This window comes from Monodon monoceros, unplaced genomic scaffold (assembly GCF_005190385.1).
Source record: "Monodon monoceros isolate NGI ecotype Baffin Bay Population unplaced genomic scaffold, NGI_Narwhal_1 Super_Scaffold_3, whole genome shotgun sequence".
NCBI classification, from domain to species: domain Eukaryota; kingdom Metazoa; phylum Chordata; class Mammalia; order Artiodactyla; family Monodontidae; genus Monodon; species Monodon monoceros.
This window is the reverse complement of record NW_021703780.1, coordinates 64,244,621-64,264,952: the sequence shown is the minus strand read 5'-3', so window position 1 is coordinate 64,264,952 and position 20,332 is coordinate 64,244,621. Positions and strand designations below refer to the sequence as shown.

Sequence of the window (20,332 nt, the reverse complement as noted above, 5' to 3'; positions counted from 1 at the left end):
GCCCAGGGATTGCCCTTCATGGTCACTGCTTGTCAGGAGAGGGAAACTGAAATGCTTCCCTCCCTGTGGCAGGAAGGCCACAGCTATAGCTTCTGGGTTCCCCAGGGGCTCTGGTTCATCAGGCTTCCTCCTTCCAAGAGCCGGGTGCCTGAGTGATTGGGGAAGAGACCCTGAACTCATACCTGATCTTCCCAGCTAGGACCCGGGTGTCCATGCGCATGCCATTCCATCAACCTTATCAGAGACCAGATATTTACCCTGCCTATAAAGAGATTTCTTACCTCCAGCAAAAAGCCATGAGAAGACATATGACATTATTAGGAGTTGTCCTTTATTGACGGCTCTCTGAACCACTGAGTTCACAGTTCCTTTTGTGACCACATTCCATCAACTCTAGGGTGCACAATCATCTAATTAATGAACCACTAAGAATCTCCCATCCCATCACTCACCATCCACTGCAAACAGAACCAACATCAGAAATGGTAAAATAACTGTAAACATGGGTGTCTTCAAATCCATGAAAAACACTAAATATATTCTTCCTTTACAATCTTTTTTAGCTACAAAAATACTTATCACAACTGCTTTGACTGAAAAACCTATGCTTTAAATTTTTTCAGTTCAATTATGTTAAATACAAAAACTGCCACATCCACATACAAACATATAAAGCAAAGGTTGAATGATCTAGTTTTGCAAAAAATGTGAAGCAAAGATGTTAAGGCCAAATGGAGTAGTCAAGGGAACCATGAGATCTTTTACAGGGGTGGGGTAAGAACTTCCTGAGAGGAAAAGAGTAGGTGAGCCAGGGCGCGGACCCAGGTTTCTGGCCACCCAAGGGTATTTCTCCTAAGCCCACTCCATCCCAATGACTACCACTGGAATGAGAGCACATCTGCAAGAGATCAGGCAGAGAGAGGAGAAAGGGAGGGCCAAGAATGGAGCTCTGGATGAAGTCAGCCAAGGAGAAGCCACTTGTAGAGAAGACTGAACAGGGCCAAGAGAGACCAGGAGAGGCTCCAGATGGGTGCCAAGTGGCTGGCCAGGCCCATGGGATATGCCTCAGTGGCCAGGCAGTTAGGCCTGTGCCCAGCGCCGTGTGTTCCATCAGCACAGATGAGTAAGCAGCGCCAGTGCTTTTTCAAGTCCGTCTCAATTACGTAAGGGCACTTTATAACAGAGAGAATAGAGAAGGGCCCTTGTCTCCTCAAGCTCCCCTGGCTGGCTCAGCTTCCCATTCTGCTGACCCCCAACAGCCACAGTTCTGTTGTCAGACATGCCCTAAGGCATAAACCCAGGTTGGTCAAGGCTCCCACACAGCCAGACTTAGAAAATATACACTTATTTGAACTATGCCAAGTAACATTTTAACATGTTAATAACGTGTAATATAAATAACAAACATTAAAGAAAACCCCAGGTTTCACCAAAGTAAGTTATAATGCTCAATCTCAAACTGGGCGATGGAAGAGCAGAACTGTGTACCTTCATTTTGGTTACTGAAACAAATTCTTTCACTATGGTCTACCCACAGCTTTAGAGACAACATTTGGGATAAGCCATGTCAGAAAAACAGAGCCAAGCCATTCCACCCTGCACTTGCCCTCCCTTCTGCAAATTCTGGCTCCTCAAGGTACTAGAGCCCTGGCCACAGGATAGGTGTTCAACCTGGATCTACACCCGGAAGCAAACAATCCCCGCTGTCTTGGGTACTCCTCAGACAAGGAGAGATTCTAACCTGAACGTTCTAAAATCCATGCATCTCTGAACATCTTGGTACTGCAACATCAGATCCAGGCAGCACTTTGGTTGGCAATGATTCATTTTAATAGAAAGGCCACAGGAAGCAAAACAAATCTGAGTTCCACAAGGAACCTACCCAAGTCACAGGGAAGCTGACATCTCTGCATTTTCAAGGCCATTTAGGGAAAGCCCCTGAACTGGGAAGTTTGAACATGCCTGAAGGTCTGGCAGTGTCCACAGTCCCCAAAGGATTCCACTAGCAGCCCCCCTCCCTCTCAAGGGCACTCAGTTGAGGGAACGCTCTGGGATGCAACACCTGCTCTACTGTGACAAAGCAGGAGCCCCTCAGTCCATGGGAACTCTGGACATCCTCCTCAGCTTGCAAAACTTCCAGGATCTAGACCACTTTTCCTCTCAGGGCCTAAGGGTGAAGTGGGATATGAAAGTTCCTTCTCAGAGACACAGCCCCCATGACAAACCAGGACTCATCTCTATAAAAACACCGTACCCGAAGGGAAGCCCCATCTCCAGGCAGTCTGAGGCTTCATCTAAACTCAGCCTGTTTTCTCACATGTAAGAAGGGGGAAAAGATGCCAGCCTTGTATGATCACAGGGCCAGGCACACGCTGGACTCTGTCAGTGCTGGTTCCTCACCCGCCCCTATGGGCTGAGAGAGGACACAGTACACATTGTGAGGCTGCTGCAGGAATGGATCCAGGGCGTGTCCAGGCTCCACTCCCTCATCCTCTTTCCCAAATGGCCTTGGACCCAGGCTTTGTCTTCCTGTTCATACCCCAAAGCAGAAACTCAAAGCATCAAAGGGAAGTGGAGAGGCCACAGGAAGAGGAAGCCAGGACCCTAGAGGGGAACACGGCCAAGGCTGGGGACCCTCAGGGACTTGCTTACCTGTTAAGACCTGTTTGCTAAGAGTGGATGAAAACGTTGAGGGGCAGAGAGGGCAGGGAGAACTTGCTGCAGGTGACAGCCCAAAGCCAGCACTCACATCCTCTAAGTCTAAAAGAGATGTGCTTGATCCTGGCATATCTGCACATGAGATTCCGACTATCCTTGGAATCCTTAGTTTACTCATATAGAAATTTCTGTCCTAGCTGTACTGTAACCACCCACAACTGACCCTCTAAGGGCTGCCAGGCTAGGAATGGCAGGCAAGCAGCAGGAATCAGAGCTCTGTGTGAAGTGCTCATAACACCAGCACATGTATTTGGGGTGACAGGCTGTCCCCGGCCATGGAACTCCCCCAGGGTTTCAAGTCACCCCCAGGTTTTCAAGTCACCCTCCATCATTAAATACCAATACTCCCTTGCTGACCTTATAAAGCAGCCATCTTGGAAAGGAGACTTCAGGCAATGGGAACACCTGCAGGAGGCAGAAACTGCAGGAGGAAGCCTGATTTGAGATCATGGGCTCTAGATCACAGGCCACTCACAAAGAGCCAGAAATCTTTCCAGTTTCAGCAACCCTCAGAGAGAACATGCTTCTGAGATAGAAGGCAAGCCCAGCACTGAGGAAAATAAGATCTTGAACAGCCACACACCCAATTTTAGAAATCTTGATCCATAAAGTACATCCAAAAACATTAAGAATCAAAACCACAAAACCTGGGCAGACACATAAGGAGTTCTGAAGACTACCTGCCCAGCAATGCCCACAAATAATCACCATGACCAATGACTGGGGAACTGCCAAACGTGAAGGTTCTGGTCACTCCTCAGTCTATACTAGCAGATGACTAGTAACTGGCTATTCAGTTCTCAGACATTCTCTTCAACTTCTCCGCTGGAGCCTTCTCTGGCACAGTAGACTGTCAAACACTTGGTCTAATAAAGATACAGCACCTGTGCTAAACACCATGCAACGCAAGTAGTCTCTCACCCCAAATCAGCATAATATACCTGGAGAAAGAACAAATCAGCAGAGGAGCTTATATTACTTAGTCCCTCATCAAAGAGCAGATTTCTGCCCATCAAAACTGAGGAGCTGGACTCTCACTAGGGCTTAATTAACTATATGACCACTGGTTTCTAAAACCAAGAAAACCTAAGCTTTATCATTCAGAACCCACAAGGTGGTATCTAACCCATGCAGGAGTTATGGGACTTAGAAATGGCAAGCAAAAGTTCCAGAAAGATGGGTGAGCACTTTCATATCCTTGTCACTTGGGTGAGCCGATGCTGGCCAGCAAAGAGGGATCTTAGGAATAAAGTATAATCAAGAAACTGCATTTGGGGCTTCCCTGGTGGTGCAGTGGTTGGGAGTCCGCCTGCCGATGCAGGGGACATGGGTTCGTGCCCCGGTCCGGGGGGATCCCACGTGCCGTGGAGCGGCTGGGCCCATGAGCCATGGCCGCTGAGCCTGCGCTCCGCGGTGGGAGAGGCCACAGCGGTGAGAGGCCCGCATACCGCAAAAAAAACAAACAAACAAACAAAAAAAAATGCATTTGGTGAGAATTCCCCCACACTACAATTTGGAGGGTCCTTTGAGTCTCAGTGGTGGCACCTTCCAACCAACACCTCAAGACAGGACAGCCCCAGGGGTTTAGGCTGGGCCCTTCCCTGAATCCCCAACAGATGTGTCAGAGAGTCTTCTCACTGGTCCATTTCACAGTGGCACAAACTGCTGCCCTGTGACACCCCACTGCTTAGGCCTCTTAGCAGCCTGCCCTGGCAAAGTCCCTGCCTTCCCTCAGACCTGGTCACTGGCTCCTGGACCCTTCAGCCCCTCACCCGTCAGCCAAGCTGTGGAGCTGAGCCAACCCACAGCCGTCTATGGCTGGATACCATAGGCAACACCCTGGAGGCACTCACACATGAGGTGATCAAGGCCTCCTTGGGGCAGGCCAACTGTGTGGTGGGCTCCTTGCTCAGGGGGGCAGGAAATAGTCCCTCTGATGGAGTCAGCTTCCAGTCATGTTTCAGAGGCCCCCACGGTGCTGACTCACATTCAGGGTGATCCTGTGTCTGTGCCATGGACTATGACAATGAGACTAATCTGTGTCCAAGCTCACCTTCCACAAATGATGCACATGGGCAGTCACATGGCTGGGCTGTGGGGAGATGGCACATGTCAACACGAAGAGCCTCTGGTTTGAGGTCAAAGGCCAAGACTTTGCCCCCACAGAAGGTGAGGAACCAGGGTAGAACCAGGGTAGACATACTTTGCTTTACCAAGTAGAGCAGAGCCACACACATGAGAGACAATAATTGGTTCTGCTGCTTGACATTCAAACCTCAAGCCAGAATATGGCTGTTGCCACAAAGGCCAAGGCCACAGGATCACATGTTGTTGAACACAACTTGTCCAGCTCAATCAGTGCCCCTCTGGTCTGAATTATGAAGCATTTTATCTGATGTTAACTGTTCTCATCTGAAAACAAAAATTAATCATTTTCCCCCCAAAGTAAGGGACAGCTTAGCATGGTTATAGCCACTAATAAAATTCTCAGAATCAGTCCCTCAATCCCAAGCCCTGACATCAACTATTTTTACTTCGTCATGTTTTCAGTCTTTGTCAGTAATTTTTTTTCTAAAACATAGAAGCCTATATATTCAATAATAAGTATTTGAGCTGATATGTCTGGGCAAATGTCATTCTGACAACCCACCCCCAAGGATGCCTTCCTTCGCCAACCCACATTTCCCAGTGTGCTCTGTTCACAAGGGATCAATTCAGAGCCAGGGAACACCCACTTGAGGCAGGAAGAAACTGCAGTTCATCTCACGCAGGCGGGGTTGCCACAAAGCTCGCAAGCATCCAAAGAAATACTCCTTTCATGAGCTCCCCTTCCTGGCCAAAAAGAGTACCCATTGTTCTCATGGGAACAATTGGGGGCCTATACCAGCAGATGAGAGCACAGTCCCAGGAAGGGCTGCTCCCAGTCTGCCAACATCTTGGGCTGAGAGAAATTCCACATTGTCTCCAGACAAGGAGGCTAAAGGGAAGCAGGGATGAAAAGCCATCCTCATGGGCACTACCAAAATGAGACATCTGAGGGGGCTCTAGAGGGGCAGCCCAATCATTTCATGAGAGGCAAAGACTTCTCTCCTGACCAACCCAGAGAGGAGGAGTTAGAACATCTCCAGCCATATAATCACCTTCCTCAGCCAGTCCTACACTCAACTCAAGTCAGAGGAGAGGCACCCTTAGGGAGCCAGCGCCAATCCTGAGGGAAGTCAGGGGGGTAACTTATACTATGGCCAACTTGGGACAGCTTAGGATCTGTCCAGCAAAGGCAAAGCTGGCTTCTGTGGGACCTATACCTACAGACCCTGATGAAGAGAGAGGGTGATCTAAGACCTAAGACTGCTGTGAGAGCAAAGAACAGTCGAGACCTGGGATGAGCTTTGCATACAGGCATCTAGTCTGGTCCAAGGGAGCACACACCAGGACCATCTCCTTTAGGGTGTCCTGAGGCCACAGGAGAAAAGAAGAAAGACCCAAGGCACAGGTCTTTCAGGAAGGTCATGCTGGCCACAAAGGTCTGGAGGTAGCCCATAGACCCTTCTTACATCAGATCAATGGAGTCCATTTGGGAGTTAAAATGGGGTCAGTAATAGCAAATTGATTCTTGAGGTAGACCTAGAGAACAGCAGGGAAGTAATAGGTGCTGGCTGGGATGAGACTGGACAAGGGCTGTTTGGACATGAAAGAGTCTCAGATGTGGGGCAGAGCAAAGGATCCAGGACCTCAGGGTTAATCCTCCAGGCAGGCATGTCCCCTTCCTCTTTCTCCTGACCTGCTTCCTTGAAGCCTGGTGTATAAAATATAGGGAAGTGCTTGTTTTAGGAGTTGATATTTACCCGATGGGCATACCTGGCTGATGCCAAGCAGCACTTCCTCTGTCACTGTGATTCCCAAAGTTGCCACAATCTCCTGAAGTACCACAACCATCAGCCCACACAGGTCCAACAAGTCTTGGCAGGTAGCCAGTGCAGCTCACTTAGCATGAGACTTGATTTTCTACCCCTTCTATAGATTGTTACATGGTCTGTTACAAACACTGAATTATTCTATCACCAACCCCCATGCACATCTCCTGACCAGTCAGCAAGTATGACAACCACACCATCTAATCTCATCAGGTCTCAGGACAGACCATGTTCTGCCTATGAGTCCTCATTAGGCAATTTGGCTAATTGACTGGAAGGCCATCCCTTACCTGGGAACTCCACATGAGGCTTAGGCAAGCTTAGTCTCTTACTGCCCTGACATAGGCTGGCATTTCTTCCTACAAACAGGCAGGTAGGCTTTTTTTCTTTTTTTAATAAGTTTATTTATCTATTTTTGGCTGTGTTGGGTCTTCGTTGCTGTGTGCGGGCTTTCTGTAGTGGTGGGGAGTGGGGGCTACTCTTCGTTGCGGCACACGGGCTTCTCATTGAGGTGGCTTCTCTTGTTGCAGAGCACAGGCTCTAGGCGCACAGGCTTCAGTAGTTGTGGCATGAGGGCTCAGTAGTTGTGGCTCGTGGGCTCTAGAGCACAGGCTCAGTAGTTGCAGCACATGGGCTTAGTTGCTCCACGGCATGTGGGATCTTCCCGGACAGGGATCGAACCCATGTCCCCTGCATTGGCAGGTGGATTCTTAACCACTGTACCACCAGGGAAGTCCCTGGCAGGTAGGCTTTGACAATCCAAAGCAGGTTTGCAGGTACTGAGGGGGTTCTCCTTCCCTCTGCCAGCCCAAAAACATTTGAAGGCCTACTATGGGACTGGAATCAAACATGCAGACTAAAAAGAATTTCAAGTACAAAAATTTGCTAAGAAGATAACACAGGGTTTTGTGAGAAATCTGCCTTCATCAGGGTGGAGGGAAAGGGCTCCAATGCTGAAACTAAGCCTGAAAGAGGTGGCTGTACCCATGCTGACAGAAGAAAAAAAGAGCCAGCAGCCTGGGGTGGGCCCTGAGCTTGGCATATCTGTGGGGCAGAAAGAGGCTGGTGTGGCTGGGACAAGGTATGCAAAGGGAAAGGGGAGAGAGAAGAGGCCAGAGGCCAGATCAAACAGGGCTTAATCCTAAGGGTAGGGGGGTAGGGGAGGCCTGTTTTTAGCAGATGTAAGCTTTACAAAGATAAAGATGTCTCTTGACTCAGTATGGAGAACAGACTAAGGGGTTAAGAACAGAGGCAGGGCGCCTGGGAAGCGGTGAGCGAGTGGTAGTTTGGATGACAGTAATAGTGATGGATGTGATTTGGAGGTCACCCCAACAAGGCTCCTTGGGACCAAGATCTGAAATATTCCTCACATACACAAGAATATTGGGCAGCCTTTAAAAGTTACATTCCCAAAGAATACTTAATAACCAAGGAAAAAAACTCAAACTACAGTGAATGAAAAAAAGGTTAAAATATAGATTCAGCATGATTTCAGGTCTGTCTAAAATGTCTGTGTGTGTATGTGACACGGACACCTCTTGATGAACGCAGAAAATGATAGAGGAGTATGCTAGTGGTAGGAACCACAGGAGATTTTCTTTCTCCCTTTTTCTACAATGTACATTTATACATCATTATTATAATAGGGGGGAAAAAAACAACTCCTTTAGTGTAAAGACTTTCCAATCCTGTTTTACACACAGGGAAAACAAAGCTCCAGGAAGGAAGTCAGGCTTTCTGATCTGATTCCCACCCCACACAACCCTGATGTCAAGACGGTTCAGGATGAAGAGTCACACATTTTCACCTGTTTTTCTACAGGCTAATCATCTACTAAATGGTGTGCTTTCCACAGACAGATAAGCTCAGATAAAATCCTGTTTTCCTAGTAAAATCTCTTTGCTCCCCCAGTGAATAAGCCTGTTAAATGTCCCTCTGCCAGATACAGCAAATACTCAGCTCACTGTATCGACTCAAGGCACCTTTGGTCAAGACTAATCCATGTACAACATTCCAGTGGCCACTGGAACAAGGGTAATCGCTACAGGGTCTGGATATTCAGAAGATGAAATTTGATGCTGGGTAAGAAATGTACCTCCAAAACCACCATTTTTCATCTAATAAACTAGAAACTGGCTTACTGGGGTGTTTTGAAGATTACATGGAAATCTTTCTCAAAGACTCTACAAACTAGAAAGAGCTCCATGGAACTGAGACAGGATCTTCGGAAGTATGACCACCTCTGAGAACACAAGGCCACCCTAAGAACAAGCCAAAAGCTAAAGAGAGGGGGTCAAAAAGGAAAAGGAAGAGAACACAAGGAGGGTCAGGTGAGGAGTGGGTCTGCCCAGATTCAAGGGAAAGGGGCATAGACACACCTCTCAATGAGAAGAGTGGCATGGAATGGAAGTGGCATGGAAGAGTGACCATTTCTAATCTAGATGCCTGGGGCTTGTGGGTCAGAGAGAGGCAAGTTGGTAAAGACTCATTGGAGCCTGGGTGTGCTTTGACCAATGGAGTACAAAGGAAGTGTCACTGTGCAAGTTTCCAAGCCCAGGCCTTAAGAGACTGGCAGCTTCCACTTCCTGTATCTTGGAATACGCAATCTTGGAACCCAGCTATTGTACTGTGAGGAAATCCAGGTATCTGTGGAAAGGTCTACATGGAGAGAAACCAAGGACCTTGATGAGCAGTCCCAGGTAAGCTCCCTGCCAACAGGCAGAACCAACTTGCCAGCCATGAATGAGCCACCTTGGAAGTAGATCCTCCAGGCCCAGGTGAGCCACTCTAGCTAGTGCCATGTGCAGCAGAGATGAGATTCCCAGATGAGCGCTAAATCCCTGAATTCTTGGCCACAAAACTGTGAGCAAAACAAACTGGCCGTTTCAAACCACTATGTTCTTATGCTTTAAACATACCAATAAATAGCCAGAACACTATGTGTATGTAGAAATCTAAGTGCAAAACAGATATTAAAAACTACCATAACAGGGCTTCCCTGGTGGCGCAGTGCTTGAGAGTCCGCCTGCTGATGCAGGGGACACAGGTTTGTGCCCCGGTCTGGGAAGATCCCACATGCCGCAGAGCGGCTAGGCCCGTGAGCCATGGCCGTTGAGCCCCCCCCCCCACACACACACACAAAATCTAGAAACAATAAATGCTGGAGAGGGTGTGGAGAAAAGGGAACCCTCTTGCACTGTTGGTGGGAATGTAAATTGATACAGCCACTGTGGAGAACAGTATGGAGGTTCCTTAAAAAATTACAAATAGAACTACCATATGACACAGCAATCCCACTACTGGGCATATACCCTGAGAAAACCATAATTCAAAAAGAGTCATGTACCAAAATGTTCATTGCAGCTCTATTTACAATAGCCCGGGGATGGAAACAACCTAAGTGCCCATCATCAGAAGAATGGATACAGAAGATGCGGCACATATATGCAACGGAATATTACTCAGCCATAAAAGGAAACAAAATTGAACTATTTGTAATGAGGTGGATAGACCTAGAGTCTGTCATACAGAGTGAAGTAAGTCAGAAAGAGAGAGACAAATACCGTATGCTAACACATATATATGGAATTTAAGGAAAAAAAAAATGTCATGAAGAACCTAGGGGTAAGACAGGAATAAAGACACAGAGCTACTAGAGAATGGACTTGAGGATATGGGGAGGGGGAAGGGTAAGCTGTGACAAAGCGAGAGAGAGGCATGGACATATATACACTACCAAACGTAAGGAAGATAGCTAGTGGGAAGCAGCCGCATAGCACAGGGAGATCAGCTCAGTGCTTTGTGATCGCTGGGAGGGGTGGGATAGGGAGGGTGGGAGACGCAAGAGGGAAGAGATATGGGAACATACGTGTATATATATAACTGATTCATTTTGTTGTAAAGCAGAAACTAACACACCATTGTAAAGCAATTATACTCCAATAAAGATGTTAAAAAAAAGAAAAAAACTACCATAACAAAGTATAGACCTTGGAATATTTTTAATTCATATTCAAGCCACACCTCTGGGGAAAGAATGCTGTAGGCCAAGGGTTAGAAAACTATGGCCATGAGGACTTCCCTGGTGGCACAGTGGTTAAGAATCCGCCTGCCAATGCAGGGCACACGGGTTCGAGCCCTGGTCCGGGAAGATCCCACATGCTGTAGAGCAACTAAGCCCGTGCACCACAACTACTGAGCCTGTGCTCTACAGCTCACGCACCACAACTACTGAAGCCCGAGCGCCTAGAGCCCGTGCTCCGCAACAAGAAGCCCACCACAACAACGAGTAGCCCCCGCTTGCCGCAACTAGAGAAAGCCTGCGCTCAGCAACGAAGACCCAATGCAGCCAAAAATAAATAAATAAAATAAAATAAATAAATTTACTAAAAAGAAAACTGTGGCCATGGGACTTCCCCAGTGGTCCAGTGGTAAAGAATATGTCTTCCAATGCAGGGGACGCGGGTTCGATCCGGGCTGCCACCTGTCTTTGTACAGCCCATGAGCTAAACATGTTTTTTGCGATTTTTAAATGAGTGAGGGGAAAAAAAACAAAAGAAGATATAGTATTTCTTGACACGTGAAAATCACATGAAATTAAAATTTCAGTTTCAGTAAAGTTTTTAAAAGTAAAGTTTTATTGGGGGCTTCCCTGGTGGCACAGTAGTTAAGAATCCACCTGCCAATGCAGGAGACACAGGTTCCAGCCCTGGCCCGGGAAGATACCACATGCTATGGAACAACTAAGCCCGTGCTACTGCGCTCTAGAGCCCATAAGCCACAACTACTGAGCCCGCGTGCCACAACTACTGAAGCCCATGCGCCTAAACAAGAGAAGCCACAGCAATAAGCCCACGCACCACAACGACGAGTAGCCCTGCTCACCGCAAATAGAGAAAAGCCCGTGTGCAGCAACAAAGGCCCAATGCAGCCAAAAATAAACAAATAAATAAATTTATTTAAAAAAAAACTTTTATTGGAACAGAGCCATGTCCATTCGCTTGCATATTGTTTATGGCTACTTTCATACTACACTGGCAAAGTTGAGGAGTTGCAACAGAAACCATATGGCCAGCAAAGCCAAAAAAATACTTACTATCTGGCTTTTTTAAGAAAAAGTGTGCTGACATCTGCTCTAGGAGATGTTCATAGGTTGAGCAGTACACCCCACCCACCCACGTGGCTCCCATGCAAACTCAATCAGGAAGTAGGGGAAATTCCAAGGTCCCACAACCCCAGACAAATGGATGGTACTTCTTCACACAAAAGCTTCCTGTTTCAACTAATTTCCACCCTGGGTTGGACAAGACACTCTTCAGTTACAAAGATCTCAGATCCCCTTGTTTTCTGGGTTGCCTCCCCAAAAGGAAATGAGGCGAGGCTGAAATTTAAGTACTAATTTTGGTTCTTAAGTGACCAAATACATTAGTAAACATAGAACACCAAAGCAAAGCAAAACTCCAGTATTTACTTATACCTTATTTTTTAAAAATAGGTTCAAAGCATTTAAAAGTTCCATATTTCTTGGGTTTAATCCCATGGTTAATGAAAGCAGACCATTTCCTATACACAGGCCCTTCCATCAAATCCCTAACTTGATGACCAAAAGATCTTCCAGAGTACATATGTAAAAGCTTTTTAATGGTGACACCCTCAAAATGGGAGCAAGAATAAAGGTTTAGGATGCTATTCTGAGATATATGGGGACCCTCTAGTGAACGTCAGCGGCTGTCCCTCTCTTAAGGAACATTTAGCAGGTCCTGGAAGAACTGAGCTCAGAATTCCTGGAAAACTGAAAAACTAAACCTAAACTAAAAAACTAAAAAAACCTAAAATTAACACTAAAATCAAAACCAAAATGGAAGATGAGAATTATTCCTCATTTACAGTTTATAGCCAGTCTCACCTTGATGACTTCTCCATTGGAGGCAATTAAATCTGTTGGAATGGTCACTCGAAATGAGCGTCCGACGACAGCGGTGCCATCAGGAATGCCAACCACCGTGGGAACAGCCTCATGGAGGTCTGAGAGTACTGAGTGCATGGACGCCTCGAGCTGGTTCTCCCAGTCCCTGACGGCCTCCGAAGGCTCACTGGGCCAGCGGGACTGAGTCACAGCCACAGATAGCAGAAGGAGAAAGGTCCTCCCCCAGAGGGGGAGCAGCAGCGAGAGGGCCACAGACATCCTCATCCCGGGCTCAAGTCTGCTCAAGCAGATAGTCTAAGAAAGGAAGCAAGTGACGTGGTCCCAGAACTGGGTGCTCAGCCTCTCCACACCTGCTCCATCCCAGAGCACCCAAAGCCTGAAAAAGAAGAAGAGTAGACTCAGACTTCAGCAACTTCCATGGTTTCAAAGTTGAGCACAGGCAGTTACTACCCCCTAAGTGTTCCTGCCAAAAATATCTACTCTGAGTTGGATCAAGTCTCACCCTGCACTGTCCAGTACAGAGCCACCAGCTACATGTGGCTACTGAACACTGGAAATGTGGCTGGTCCATTAAGTATAAAGCACGCCGTGGATTCTGAAAACTAAGTATAAAAAAGGAATGTTGGGGACTTCCCTAGTGGTCCAGTGGGTAAGACTCTGTGCTCCCAATGCAGGGGGCCAGGGTTCGATCCCTGGTCGGGGAACTAGATCCTGCATGCATGCCATAACTAAGAGTCCGCATGCCACAACTAAGAAGTCTGTAGGCTGCAACTAAGACCTGGCACAGCCTAAATAAATAAATTAATTTTTAAAAAAAGAATGTAAAATATCTCATTAATACTTTAAAAATATTGATTACATATTGAAATAATATTTTTGATATGAAAATATTAAGTATAGTTAAGTAAATAAATATTAATAAATAGTACATAATAAAAATATTAAATATATTATTAAAATTAATTCCACCTGCTTATTTTTATTTCATGTGACTACTGGAAAATATTAAATGACATATGTGGATCACATTATATTTCTGTTGGGTAGTGCTGCTCTAGAACTAACTTCCAGTTCATAGGAAACACAGGGCCATGAAGACACAATTAGACAAATCTAGAATGTGGGACCTTCTACAAGATAACTGGTCTGGTCTTTCCAAATCTGATGCCTCTAAATACAAGGGGACTATTCTAGATTTAAAGACCGCAACCAGATGCAGTGTGTACATCTTGACTGGACCCTGGATTTACTTTTTTTTTTAATTTATTTTTTATTGAAGTATAGTTGAATTACAATGTTGTGCTAATTACTGTTGTACAGCAAAGTAACTCAGTTATACATATATGTACATTCTTTTTCATATTCTTTTCCATTATGGTTTATCACAGGATACTGAATATAGTTACCTGTGCTATACAGTAGGGCCTTGTTTATCCATTCTGTATGTACCAGTTTGCATCTGCTAATTCCAAACTCCTAATCCAACCCTCTCTTACCCCCCACCCCCTTGGTAACCAGTCTATTCTCTATGTCCCTGATTCTATTTCTGTTTCATATATAGGTTCATTTGTGTCGGATTTACTTAAAAAAAAAAAACACACACACACACACAAGACCAGCTCTCAAAGGGACAGCTGAGGAATTGTGCATGTGGGCTGGAGATTATATTTATTGTTAATTTTCTTAGGTGAGATGATGGTGGTGTGGCTCGATAACAGATTGTCCTCAATTTTGAAGTATTTAGGGATGAAGTATCAAAAATCTCTGCAACTCACTTTGAAATGGTCCAAGGGGAAAAAAAAACATGTGCATGCATATATAGAGATAAAACAATGTGCCAAGTATTACAATTATTAAGTCTTAAAAAAATACTTTTGAAAAATATTGAAAAGCCAAGTATTTGCACAGAGAAGTGTGGCAACCACCCACTTCTCACACCCCACATATTGCATATATTTGCAAACTCAGTGCTAGTGAACAAAACTTATTTGAACTCTCTTGCCCCCCAACCCCCAACAGTGACTAAAACCCTGCACATTGTCCCCTCTCCCCCACACCAGCTTCAAGCAGCTCATGACCCTGCTCTAAGGCTGGCAGCCACACAGATGCACTGTGGGACTTTCTGGGTGCCCACAGGTGGCCACAGCCATCACAAGCAATTTCCCATTCCGGAAAATGATGAAGCCCTGCCCTGAGCCAAGCTGTTGAGGAGCCATGTGATATTTTTTGACCTGGGTAATGCAAAGTAAATAAAATTGCTGAAGAAAACAAGGCCACTGAAACAGACAGCGTACTCTGAAGTCAATGCAAATCCAAGCCAATGCCAAAAGGTTTTTTTTGCTATTGACTTCGTTATTCCTGTTCTTATTTTGTTTTTGAACTAAAAGTCATGAGACAGAGACAAAACCCAAGAAAGTAAAACAATTTTGAGGGCTGGAAGTCCTATCCTACCTAACCAAGACTTATCACAAAGCTACTGTATTTAAGGCAGTGTCACATGGGGCAGAGTAGACACTGGACTGTGGAACCAGAGGGAGAGCCCAAAAGCTGCTTGCAAAGAAGCTGTTCAAAGACACCAGGACAAGTGGCTATCTATGTAGAAAAAAACAATTAGGTTTCTTCTGTCACTTCTCCATCAAAAACAAGATAAATCCCAGGTGGATTAGATACATAAATGTAAAAAGCAAAACTTTAAAATGTTTAGAATATAGCAGAATGTCAGAATAAGGAAGGATTTCATTTTTAAAAGATATCAAAAAACACAAAACATAAAAGAAAAAGACCATTGGACTTTCACTTCTAGGAAGATGAAACAGATGTACTTCTCCTTAGTTTCCCACTAAATACAAGGGAAAATCCTAGATATTATATATATATAATAAACATGAGACTCTTAAACAGTCAAGAGAAGAAGGCAGAGCAGCTAGGGACCCCAGGATTCAAGGAATGACACAGCAGTGAGTTCCCTGGGTTTTCTTTTGCCTCATGTATACCAGAAGTGGGAGCTGAAGAAGCTGGCAACCCAGTAATGCCAACAGATGAAACAAAAAACGTCCTAACAAAAGTCTGCTCTCTTTATCCAAAGGAGCAAGAAGGGGGTAACCTAGCAAGACATAAAACATTTAGACAGTAACAGCTCTATTCTAGCAAAACACCACAGAAAAAACTGTGGCCCCACTCCCACCCATGCCGACAAAGGCCAAGTGGGGAGCCAAGACTTCCACCCTCATGAGGCTGTAACAAGGCACCCTAATATCGCCACTGGGAAGGGAGCTGGGACTTTCATCCTCCCTGGCTAGTAACAATGCACCACCCTCTACCTCCAGCCCCTTGGTGTCAGTGGAAACCACATGGGGAACCTGGATTTCTATATTCCCACCCAAGCAATAAGAAGGAGTCTCTCCCCATCCCTGCTGGGATGGTGTCAGAGGAAGACTGGTGGAGAGTCAGAACTTTAACCATTGCTCAGCAGTCGCGAGGCCTAGGGAACTAGAACTCCCACCCTCAACCAGCAGTAACAAGGACTTCACCTGCCTTCAGGTGTCAACAAAGGCTGAGTGGGGAACCTGGGCTTCTACCTAAACTTCCCAGTAATCAGGCAGTGCCTCCTCTACCCTTTCTCTGCCAGACAAGTGTCAAACAAAAGCCAGCTAAAACAGAATCTAGAGTTTCAGAACAAAATACAAAATTATTCAAGTTTCAATCAAAAATCACTCATCATGGGAATTCCCTGGCAGTCCAGTGGTTAGGACTTGGTGCCCGGGTTCAATCCCTGGGTTCAGGGAATTAAGATCCTGCAAGCCATGCGGTACAGCTCCCCCCACCCCCGGCCACAAAAAAAAAATGCTGAAAAATCACTCATCATGCCAAGAACCAAGAAGATCCCAAACTGAATGAAAAAAAGACAATCAACAGATGACAACTCCAAGATGAAAAAGACAGGTAGAAAGGAAAAGGATGGGAAAAGATATATCATGCAAACAATAATTAAAAGAAAGCAAGAGGAGATGTATTTATATCAAATAAAGTAGACTGAAGAACAAAGAAAATTATCAAAGAGCGGTACATTATATAATGATAAAAGGGTCAATCCATCAAGAAGAATACTAATCCTAAATGTACATGCACCAAACAACAGAGTAGCAGAACCATGAGAAGCAAAAACTGATAGAACTGAAACGAAAAATAAACAAATCAACAATTCTAGTTGGAAATGTCAACATCACTCTCTCAACAAATGATAGAACTAGAAAGAAAATCACCAAGGCTACAAAAGAACTAAAACATGCTATCAATCAATATGATTTAATCAACATTTATGGAGCACTCCACCTGACAACAGAACATATATTCTTTTCAAATGTCCACAGAACATATACCCTGAGAGATCACATCTAGGGCCATGAAAAAAATCTCAACAAATTTAAAGGAACTGAAATAATACTGAAATGTTCTCCAACCCCAATGGAATCAAATTAGAAATCAGTAACACAAGCATAGTAAGAAAATCTCCAAAGGCTTGAAAACTATACAATGTACTTCTAAATAATTCCTGTGTCAGAGAGGAAGCCTCAAGGGAAATAAAATGTTACACTGAACTAAATATACATTTGTGGGGTTATAGTAAAATTTGTGGAACACAGCTAAAGCAGCTCTTTGGAGTGAATTTACAGCACTGAAACCACTAGAAAAAGAAGGAAAAGTCTCAAACCAATAATCTATGCTCCCACATCAAGAATCTCAAAAAAAAAAGAGCAAAATAAACCAAAAGCAAGCAGAAGGAAGGAAATAGTAAAGCACAGAAATCAATAAAATTGAAAACAACAGAAAAAACTCAATAAAACAAAAAACTGGTTCTTTGAAAAGATTAATAAAATTGACAAATCTCTATGAACAAATTACCAATATCAGTACTGAGACAGGATATTACTACAGATCCTGCAGACGTCAAAAAGGATAGTAAGGAAATACTACCAAATAACTCACAGATTTTGATAATTCAAATCAAACAGACCAATTCCTCAAAATTTGTAATTTAAAAAATTTATAATTTAAAAACTCCCACAAAAAGAAATCTCTAGGCCCAGACAGCTTCACTAATAAATTCTACCAAATATTTAAAGAATTAACACCAATTCTACACAGTCTTTTCCAGAAAGTAGAAGGAAGAAACACTTGCCTATTCATTTTATGAAGCTAACATTACCCTGACACCAACATCAAAGACAATACCAAAAAAAAAAACAGAAAAGAAAATGCAGATGAACAGACACAAAAATTTTAACAAAACATTAAGAAACAGAATTTAGCAATATATAAAAAGAATTATATACCATAACCACGTAGCACTTATTTCAGGGTGCAAGGCCAGTTCAACATTTGAAAATCAATCAATGTAATCCACCATATTAACAGACTAAAGAACAAAAATCACATGATCATATTAATTAATGCAGAAAAAATACCTAACAAAATTCAACACCCAGTCACGATAAACACTCTCAGAAACACAGGAACAGAGGACAACTTTCTCAATTTGATAAAGAGCATCTAATGGTGATAGACTGAATGCTTTCTCCTTAAGATCAGAAACAAGGCAAGGATGTCTGCTCTCACCACTGGTTGTTTTTGGTTTTTATTTTTTTGGCTGCGTTGGGTCTTTGTTGCTGTCCATGGGCTTTCTCTAGTTGCGGTGGGGGGGGCTGCTCTTTGTTGCAGTGCACAGGCTTCTCATTGCGGTGGCTTCTCTTGCTGTGGAGCGCTGGCTATAGGCTTCAGTAATTGCAGCATGCAAGCTCAGTAACTGCAGCACAGTTGTGGCTTGTGGGCTCGAGAGCGGGCTCAGTAGTTGTGACACACGGGCTTAGGTGCTCCGCAGCATGTGGGATCTTCCTGGACCAGGGATCTAACCTGTGTCCCCTGCATTGGCTGGTGGATTCTCAACAAGTGCACCACCAGGGAAGTCCCCTACCACTCTTATTTGACATAGTGCTGGAAGTTCTAGCCAGTGTAATAAGGCAAGAAAAGGAAACAAAAGGCATGTAGATGGTAAAGGAAAAAATAAAACTGTAGGGACTTAAAAATAAAACCATGTGTCACAACTACTAAGCCCATGCTCCAGAGCCCGCAAGCCGCAACTACTGGGCCCACATGCCGTAACTACTGAAGCCCATGTGCTCTGGGGCCCTCATGACACAACTATTGAGCCTGTGTGCTGCAACTACTAAAGCCCACGCACCTAGAGCCCATGCTCCGCGACAAGAGAAGCCACCGCAATGAGAAGCCCGTGTACCGCAACAAAGAGTAGCCCCTGCTCTCCGCAACTAAAAAAGCCCGCACACAGCAACAAAGACCCAACACAGCCAAAAAAAAATAAAGTTAAAAAAATAAAACTCTCCCTACTTGCAGATAACATAATTGTCTATGCAGAAAATCCCAAGGAATCCACAAAACAAACTCCTAGAACTAATAAGTTTGGCAAGGCCAAAGGATATAAAACAAACATACAAAAATCAGTTGTAGGGCTTCCCTGGTGGTGCAGTGGTTAAGAATCCGCCTGCCAATGCAGGGGACACGGGTTCAAGCCCTGGTCCAGGAAGATCCCACATGCCGCAGAACAACTAAGCCCGTGCGCCACAAGTACTGAGCCTGCGCTCTAGAGTCCACAAGCCACAACTGCTGAAGCCCACACGCCTAGAGCCCGTGCTCAGCAACAAGAGAAGCCACCACAATGAGAAGCCCACGCACCGCAACAAAGAGTAGCCCCCACTCGCCACAACTAGAGAAAGCCCACGCGCAGCAAGAAGGACCAAACTCAGCCAATAAATAAATAATAAATAAATTTATTATTTTTTTTAATCAACTGTATTTCTTTTTTTTTTTTTTTTTTTTTTTTTGCGGTACACGGGCCTCTCACTGCTGTGGCCTCTCCCGTTGCGGAACACAGGCTCCAGACGCGCAGGCTCAGCGGCCATGGCTCACAGGCCTAGCCGCTCTGCGGCATGTGGGATCTTCCCGGACCGGGACACGAACCCGTGTCCCCTGCATCGGCAGGCAGACTCTCAACCACTGCGCCACCAGGGAAGCCCCTCAACTGTATTTCTGTATGCTAGAAATGAACATGCAGACACCAAATTTAAAAGATAATACCATTTAAATTGCTTTAAAAATGAAATATCTAGGTGTAAATCTAACAAAACATGTACAGAATTTGTATGCTGAAAACCATACAACACTGGTGAAAGAAATCAAAGATCTAAACAAATGGAAAGACATACTGTGTTAATGGATTGGAAAGCTCAACACAGTAAAGATGTCAATTCTCCCCAAACTGATATACAGGTTTGTAATAGGCTAAATAATGGCCGCCCAAAGATATCAGGTCATAATCCCTAAAATGTGCAAATGTACTTTACAAGGAAAGTCTTTGCAGGTGTGATTAAATTAAGAATCTTGACCTGGGGAGATGATTATAAATCCAATCACAATTCTCATTATAAGAGAGATGCAGAGAGAGATTATACACACACACAGATGGAGAAGGGGATGTGAAGCCTGAGGCACAGATTGGAGTGATGTGGCCATAAGCCAAGGAATGCCAAAGAATAGTGGCAGCCACCAGAGCTAGAGGAGACAAGGAATAGATTCTTCTCCAGAGTCCACAAAAGGAGCACAGCTCTTGCCAACACCTTAATTTTAGACTTCTGATCTCCAGAACTATGAGAGGATAATTGTGTGTGTTATTCTAAGCCACTAAAGTTGTAGTAATTTTTTA

At 44.7% G+C, this 20,332-nt stretch overlaps 1 protein-coding gene across 5 annotated transcripts in view; it reads right to left on the bottom strand.

The window, feature by feature from the left end:
• Positions 1-20,332, bottom strand: part of DAG1 (dystroglycan 1) — a 62,973-nt gene that overhangs the window by 5,986 nt on the left and 36,655 nt on the right. For 4 of the 5 annotated variants that reach the window (XM_029241933.1, XM_029241931.1, XM_029241934.1 and 1 more), the window contains exon 2: positions 12,538-12,934. In XM_029241933.1, coding sequence (XP_029097766.1) covers positions 12,538-12,822 — 285 coding nt within the window. In that variant the 5' untranslated portion in view covers positions 12,823-12,934. Of the gene's footprint in view, positions 1-12,537; positions 13,310-20,332 lie in introns of those variants that run through there. The other variant, XM_029241932.1, reaches the window with a different exon arrangement.